At 52.5% G+C, this 8188-nt stretch overlaps 3 protein-coding genes across 3 annotated transcripts; 1 reads left to right on the plus strand and 2 right to left on the minus strand.

Moving 5' to 3' along the window:
• Window positions 1–1353: 1353 nt before the first annotated feature.
• On the plus strand, window positions 1354–1809 carry K452DRAFT_46285 (uncharacterized protein). Its single transcript, XM_033546699.1, has one exon. The coding sequence runs from the start codon at window positions 1479–1481 to the stop codon at window positions 1749–1751; it is 273 nt and encodes a 90-aa protein (XP_033390949.1). The 5' UTR covers window positions 1354–1478; the 3' UTR covers window positions 1752–1809.
• Window positions 1810–3885: 2076 nt separating this feature from the next.
• Window positions 3886–5064, minus strand: K452DRAFT_293377 (uncharacterized protein). The gene has a single exon (XM_033541553.1). The coding sequence runs from the start codon at window positions 4963–4965 to the stop codon at window positions 4042–4044; it is 924 nt and encodes a 307-aa protein (XP_033390950.1). The 5' UTR covers window positions 4966–5064; the 3' UTR covers window positions 3886–4041.
• Window positions 5065–6336: 1272 nt separating this feature from the next.
• K452DRAFT_293378 (uncharacterized protein) lies at window positions 6337–7214 on the minus strand. The gene is made up of 2 exons (XM_033541554.1): window positions 6745–7214; window positions 6337–6691 (listed from the first exon to the last, which is right to left on the minus strand). The coding sequence occupies exons 1-2, from the start codon at window positions 7157–7159 to the stop codon at window positions 6441–6443; spliced, it is 666 nt and encodes a 221-aa protein (XP_033390951.1). The 5' UTR covers window positions 7160–7214; the 3' UTR covers window positions 6337–6440.
• Between the last annotated feature and the right edge of the window lie 974 nt (window positions 7215–8188).

Below are 8188 nucleotides of genomic sequence, written 5' to 3' on the forward strand. Positions count from 1 at the left end.
CCCCCCCGGGCGTTACCGTCTGCCTAATCGGGTAAAGCGCCCGGCAGAAAGCTACCTTTGCGATATTCGCATAATACCTTCGCGCCTCGTCTAATACCTACTCCGCCTACCCTACACGCCGTCTACTATCTCTCCGTACCCTAGGGCGTCGTTTACGGCCTTACTTTATATCCCGTAGGCGTCCGCCGCTACTACGCGGCCTTTACGACAGTTATAGTACCTCCGCGCGTTTACCGTATCTCTATTAATACTATACCTAAATACGACCTTACCGCGCCTCCCGAGACTACCTATAATACCCTATAGGCCGCTAGAGACGCGATTAGAGCCTTCTCGAAAGAATACGGTTATAGGTTACGCGATAAAGGCTCTAAAGCTCGTATAGACGGTATAGTTGTCACGGCAGTGAGGCGGATTTGTTGCACCGAATAGGCGCAGCAGGCGATTAGTCGTCTAATCACGCCGAATAGACGTCTATTTACACCGAACAGATACCCACAGATGACGTGTGCTTGTTTCAACGATTTAGTCGTCTATTTTGGTGTTGTGCGTGTTTGTTCATGGGTAATTGCAGTAGCGCGTATCAGTTTTAGTAGCACCACCGGGAGGTTCCGCGAGTCAGTTCAATTCCTCGTTCCCCACTGTTCTCCACTATTTCACACCAATTTTTTTGGGGAATGTTGGAGAGAAAGAAAACTACTGAATATCATAAACCTCGTGTAGGTCCGCCCCAACCGCCTCAATCTACACCGAGCAAGCGCGTAGTAGGCCTGCTTACCCGCCCCACCCGCGTAGTGCCACCGCCCTACGGCACACTACTGCTTCGTCTCCCGCGCCCGCCGCGCCCGCCGCGTCCTCTACGTCCTCCGCGTCCTCCGCGTCCTCCGCGTCCCTCTACAGTAGTAGGTGCCTCTGCAGTAGCAGAGGACCCTCCTACACGCCCGCCACGCCCGCCACGCCCGCCACGCCCGCCACGCCCGCCACGCCCGCCACGCCCGCCACGCCCGCTACGCCCGCCACGCCTGCTACGCCCGCGCGCTGCTCCTGCTGCAGAGGACTCGCCCTACTGCGGTTAATTCGAGCACGGGGTGCCCTCATGGCAACTACCGCTATATTCAGTCCCTGCCTTGTAGCAGGCGCACTTATTATTAGCACACGCTCCTCTGCACCCGCAGCGAGCACTGATAACACCTATAGAGACACCTGCTTTACGAGCAACACTACGTAGTGTTACTAAACTGTTTGCTTCAGGTGTATTAAGATGTTCAGGGCACTGCGAGACATCTAATAGGGACAGCGAGTGAGGCGGAAAAGGCCGCTGGATAATACCATAAGGCGTTTTTACACGGTACCCACGGCTTGATTCGTCGCTAGTTAGCTCATGAATTACTCTAAGCACCCGCGGCATTGAGCCCTGGCGATCCTTAGGGGGCACTGTTACTGCTACAACATCACCAACGGTGAATATATGCGGCGGGATGAGGTGCTTATTAAACTGCTTCTCCATTCGCTCCCGGGAGGCACTTAGGTTCGTTCGAACGTCTTCATCGAGGGTAGTACGGTCCCAAATACGCGGTAATTACTCAGGGGGTTACTTAGGGGGTTGCTCAGAGGGTTGCTCCGGGGGTTGCTCCGCACGTACAACCTGCTCCGCTCGCTCGGCATGCTCCGCCTGCAGTTATAGAGCACGCGTAGCGGCCTCCCGCAGTCGCTATTCGCGCTACTCTAAAGCCTTCTCTCTCTATAAATAAGCGAATATCTCCCTAGCCCGCCGCCAGCGCTAGTCGGCATAAGGGTGCTGTAGCAGCTCTAGTTCTACTGGCGGAGGGGAGACGCGGGCAGTAGGCGAAGATAGCGCTGGCGGGGGGCGAAGCAGTGTTTACGGCGTCCCAGGGAGGGTCCCAATTAGTAAAGTACTACGAGGGAGCGGTGCCCCGCGGGGCAGCGGGGCACGCGGAGGGGACTGTTATAAGGCACGCGGAGCGGCCCGCGGCGGGGTATTATACGTTAGACCGATCGTTTTAATAGTAGTAGTTCGTGCGCGAGGCGGTATAAGCGTCGAAGGTAGCGGTAGGTCCGACGAAGATGAAGAGTAGTACAGGTCTTCTTCGGAGGGCGATATTTGGCGGGGTCTTGGTGGAAAATTAGAACTGCGGGTACCCGCGGGGTCTCTAGTCGAACCTACTACAACCTCCGTAGCTCCCGCAGCGCGCTCTACTAGTCGCTCGTTCGCACGCGGGCTAGTACTCGTTTACGAACCTCCGCCCGCCTCGTTCGCTCGCCTGCGGGTACTCCCGCGGGCCCTACTGCGCTCGTCCTCCGTATCCTTATCCTTATCTACGTCCTCCTCCGTAGTGCTCTCTACATCTTCTATCTTATCTGTCTCCTCTGTGATGTCATCCAGTACAGCGATCTACCGTGTAGGAGCATCTATACGCAGCTCAGGAGGTACTAAGTGAGGACGCCCAGGCGTCCACATATGGCGCCCAAAAAGTACTTTGTAGGGTGAAGCCCCTGTTGCCTACCGCCGGTAGTTGTTCTGTTACAGTATAACGTCTAGGCAGGCATAAGCGAAGCCGGGATGGCTATGGGCGACGCGGACTCTCTCTATCTTCTCTTTCACGTGCCCATTCGCCTTTTCAACACCTCCTTGGCTCTCTAGGTGCCTAGGCCGGCTAGTAGTCGAATCAATACCGTAGTCGTTGAAGAGCTGTTAAGAAGCAGCGTTTATAAACTTAGTACCGTTATCCGTCTATATTTGCTTAGGTATACCGAAGGCCTGAATCCAACGGAGCATCCCAACGGCTACTATTCGAGCTGCTTTATCCTTTAGGGGTATTAACATGTAGTATCTGGAGTAGTGATCCCTTATATGTAGCACATATTTATCGTGGGTAACTGGATTAGGGTGGTTACGATAATCGATCAGATCTATCTGCACCCGCTCGAATATATCTTTTGAGAGGATAGCTCGTAGTGCCCGCGGGGCAGGCGGGGGTTACCGTGCTACTACACAAACACGATAGAGACGGAGTAGCCTCTCAACGTCTGCTTCAGTAATACCGTAATAGCTCTGTTGTACGTCCTTGAACGTTGTTTGTTGAGCTACAACACGTTAATACTTAGTGTATTCGTAGAGTAGTAGTACACACCTAAATGGCTATTACTTAAGTGGGCATCTCGTATAACGCCGAATGCCTTATAAGTCCTTAACACCTTTCGCTCTTTATAGCGGGCGGTTACCTTTTTATAGAGGTCTGATTTGCTAGTAGTAGTACACTCTAGGTAGTAGTTAAAGTTGTTTAGGACGTTGCGTTTCGAGCTTTATATGCCTGCAGTGTTCGTCCCGAGATGCCAAGAGCAGTAGTCGTGATACTTTTAAGCACTAAAGTGTATTCGATCGGGGGCAGCTTTAATATAGGCGTTAAAGGACGCCTTCGCAACTTCACTAAACGCAGTGACTGCCCGATCAGGGTTGAATGGACGCGGGGGCAGAGGTTCAACAGCGTCATAAACTGCTTCAGGGGTAGGAGAACGCTCAGTAGCAGCAGCAGGGCGCGCGGGGTTGGCGGAGGACGAAGAAGACATAATTTGAACGAGTCTAATAAGTGCTCAGTAGGTACTTAGTAAATCGAAGAAGACGTTAAAGCTCACTAACCTGCTGGTACATTCTCAAGCCCGTTTTATAGGCGAAAAACGGCCTCCTACGATGCATGAGCGCGTATTCAGTCTTTTGCTTTTTCACAGTTGAACCAGGCGTCGAACCAGGCCATGAACAGGCGGGCCTACGCACCGCTGCAGGCGCGGGTCGGTGTTGATGCCTTTATATAGTAGGGACAAGGATCGCTTCAGGGGGCCGAGTCAGTAGATCACCCTACTGCGGGCGCACAACACCAAAATAGACGACTAAATCGTTGAAACAAGCACACGTCATCTGTGGGTATCTGTTCGGTGTAAATAGACGTCTATTCGGCGTGATTAGACGACTAATCGCCTGCTGCGCCTATTCGGTGCAACACATGTCTCCCCTCCTAACACATATTAATACCTCTCCAGCTCCTTTTCCGTCCACTCCCACAGCCTCCCCGCCAATGCATCATCCTTACTCGTCTTATCGAGCTTCCCACTCAAAACCCCCACCGGCTCATACAAAGCTGCATTCTCAATGCCCTCCCTCTGTGTCGTCGCCGCCCACAACTGATTCCTCGCGCCCTCCTCGGGCGTCACCAACTTTGTCGTTACCAACATCGCTTTCAGGAAAACACGATTAACAGCGCTCAATCCGTCCGCCAGCCCCGTCTGCACCACTCCGGGATGAACTGCGATGGCCAAAATGCTCGGCGCCCGCCGCGCCAGCTCCCGTGCGTACAGTAACGCCGCCAGCTTGCTCTGCCCGTAGCGCGTCCAGGGCCCGAATATCCTAGAGTCTTGCGTCGTGCGCAGGCTGTCGAAGAGGATGCCTCCACGTGGGTGCATTAAGAAGCCTAGAGATGTGAGGAGCACGACGCGCACGTCTGCGCCGGGTAGCTGCGCGGTGCGCTGGAGTAGCGGAAGCAGCTTCTTGATCAGTAGCGCGTGCCCCAGGAAGTTAATCCCGAATTGTAGCTCGTATCCGTCGGACGTGAGACCGGGCGGGTGCGCCATGATGCCCGCGTTACACATTAGGATGTCGAGGCGGTCAGAGGCGGCGAGGAACTGCGCTGCGGCTGCAGCAACGGAGGGCAGCGAAGCGAGGTCGCACTGAATAAAGTGGAGTGGTGTGGTTGGTGCGACTGCTTTGACGCGCTCGATCAAGGCTTCGGCATTTTTGGCGTTGCGTCCGCTGAGGTAGATGGCACGAGGTTGTTTTTGTGCGAGTTGCTGGACGGACTCGGCGCCTAGGCCGGAAGTGCCGCCTGTGATGAAGATTACTTTGCCCGTGAGCGAGGGTATGTCCCGCGAGGGGAGAAAGTCGACTGATGTCATCGTTGGAGCTAAAATTTAGGTGCTCTGATTCACTGATACATCGATGCAGGAGACTGCTAAATATATTGAAAAGACGAGTTAAGAAGGCCCCATGCCCACGGTGGCAGCCTTGTGCTGCTGCGTGATCATTGACATGTGAAGTGGCATGCGTCAAATAAGAATAATGTGTGAGAATATTGGCACAAACTTCTGAGCCCACTCATATGGACGTTGTGGCGGTGGCTGATGGCTGATTTGCGTCGATAACCTGGGCGTATGTACGCGTACCGCAAGGGTGCGGGGATTTCTGCAGTTTCTGCAGCGAGAATACGAAATGATGCTGGAAAGTGGGGTAAGGGTGAAGGAATACAAGCCTATTTGTTGAAGATTTGTGATTGTGGCCGATTATCTCTTGGTGCAATGCAGGAAGGTGCGCTATCTGCTAGGCATACTTGGCTATCGGTAATCCGTATTAAGATAGCTGAGCGGTTAGGCAGCAGGCAGACATTCGAAGTTCGATGTATGCAGGGCACAGGTGTCAGCTTCTGCCTTCTCGCACAGTCCCTGTCATACACGTGCGGATGCGGGGTCAGCAGACTGGCGCAGCACATGTGCGCCTATATACCAAGGATTAAGTCCTTGGACCCCTTCATAGGCAATAGGCAACAACATTAGAAGGGTATATTTGGATTGCACTTATCTTTCCCCTTGCCAGTGTCAAGGATACAGTTCTTATGGTCATTCCGATCCGGCTATTACCGTCATTTCGTCACAAAGCATTTTTCTTGTGACATGTATGTCGAGGATAAAAGCGTTGGAAATAATCCGAGCTTTTTGCTGATGATATTGATGCGAAGGAGTTGTGACGTTGAACTAAAGAGCGGGGTAGGTTGAGTACCGTGATGTCTTGTGTGGAAAATAATTTCCACTTTTCACTCTTCGTGTCCCGAACTAGGAGACTAGAAGAGTGAAATATTAAAGTCGAAAAGATGCTCAAGAGAAGTATCCCTTGTATTCGAAGTAGTCTTGTATACTGAACCACGTGCTCTGCTCCGCCCTGCTCCGCCCCGCCGTCTCGGGCCTCCGTGAAATCACTCCGCTCTCCGACCCACGCTTCACTCAACTCTTACACACCTCAACATCCTCACGCCTTGCGCATCCGACTTGTGAACCTTCACTCAACTCTCGTCTTCACTAAAGCCCAAATACCACTCTGCGGCCCAATCTGTGGCCTACACAGATGCACCGACACCAGGCGCCAGCAAGGTGTTCCCAACGGCTCCTCCGGCTTGTTTTGAAGAAGAGAGAAATCCAATCCACTCTCAGGAGAAAGAGAGATCTAGCTTGGAAAATTCTTTTATCACCTTCTTTTTCATTTCTGAAGACGGCTAATTTGTTGGAAACAGAGGCATAGAGGCCGCGCGTTGTTCTGCATTTAAATCTACACCAAACCTAGGTACGCATGTACATGCTCAACTCTACGCAGCATACAAGCTCTAGTTCCAAGCCATGTTGGCCAGCCTGAACGCGCCAAACCCACTGTACGGCGGAGCCCACTTGCTCAGGTCAAATTCAGCGTGATTAGTCTCCTTGAATCCGAGCTTGGCGAAGAAAGCATACGCTGCGGGTTCAGTGGACACGGTCAAAAGCACACCTGCAGTCTTCGCTCTTTCGAAGGCTTCCGCCATCAGCCGCGATCCGATGCCCTTGCCCCGGGCCGAGGGCTTGACGTAGATATACGTAACCTCTATTCATGATTAGCAGTGTTCGGCTCATCACGCACATAGAGGATTCTCTTACCAAAGTGGTCGACTCCGGCCGTCTCTTTCGAAAGCTCACCTACAGCCCCGATAACAGCCTTGAACACTTCCGGGTTGAAGAACTCTGGAACTTCCATCTGCGGGGCAGTGGCTGCATTGTCGCTGCCGTCCCCAGGCGTCGCGGATGGCTTTGTAGGACGTTTGCGCGTGAGGCCAAGGTAGCCAACGATATCGCCAGAGGTCTCATCGACCGCTTTTAAATTTTCAACGTGCGGGTCCGCGAATGCGCCCTCGATGGTTTGCGTGCACTGGCTCTTCTGAGCAGCGTCGTTGGGCCAGTCCTTGTAGAGGAGACGGTTGATGGTGAGCTGCAGCTTGGAGGAGTGCAGGAAGTCCGCGATTGTGGGGAAGTCGGGGCGCTCCATTGAGGAGATGGAACAAGGCGCAGCAACCATTTTGTGAGTTTGATTCTTTTTCTCTTCGATATGGTTTTGATAGATGGAGTGGGTGGAATGATTGTCCTTAGTTTGCAAGTAGGCGCTGCTTTAATAGTCTTCGTAAAGAAGGCAGCAGAATTACGCGTAACGCAAGGCAGCAGAATTAATTATGCGGTGATTTTCGAAGGCCGACGGCCCTTCATCGGGCTCGCCATCGCTTTGCATACCCCTGATACACTACACCCAAGCATAGGCACGCAAGTACCCACGAAAAACGTGAAGCACTTACGTAATATTGACTCTAGCTAGGCAATCTGCTACAAAGCAGCCAATTGTAGTGCGAGAAGCCAAAAGAAGGTTTCGCCCTCGAAAGGGGTAAAGGTGTAAATGGATGAAGAACGTGTGCGCTCAGTTTAAGGTTTCTTAGTCAAAAATATTGGTCCGTTACTTGTACACAGACCTGCGCCTACACCAGCAATTGCGGTCGTTGTTCGAGACGTTTTGCCTCGCACCATTTACTACATACCTCCGCTATTTTCTCGGACACTCTCCATGCGTTATCGGGTTAAAAGCAAGGATGCTGGGAGAGGCTTTTTCTGGACACGCCAAAGCGACTGATAGTCGTGGAAGTAAAAGTAATGGGTTCAAAGGGAGATACAAAACGAAAGAATAAATAAGCGTTCATGAAGACAAAAGGCAAAAACATACAACAGCTGGGATTCGCTAGTGGTCACCCACCTAACTACTAATCAGCCGGTTCATAGCTTATGTATGGCAGAGCGGACGGGATGCCCAGTATTCTATGACCTGTGGTCGTATGTGCTGGGTAATGGTGCTTATTGTGCCTATGAATAGTAGCTGTTCTGAGGCAAGTACATCGGCGTGAAGAGCGAAACCTACTGAGGGTTTTCCGCGGCGTAGACTTTTTCCTCTTTAGGTCCGTAGAGATCTGCCACAGCGAGCCGTTTTTATACTCCTACGCGCACTGTCGATTCTCCAGGGAATCCATGGAACTGGGCGTGCCGGGCTCGTAGAGTAGCCTCCTAC

This window comes from Aplosporella prunicola (genome assembly GCF_010093885.1).
Source record: "Aplosporella prunicola CBS 121167 unplaced genomic scaffold K452scaffold_150, whole genome shotgun sequence".
NCBI lineage: Eukaryota > Fungi > Ascomycota > Dothideomycetes > Botryosphaeriales > Aplosporellaceae > Aplosporella > Aplosporella prunicola.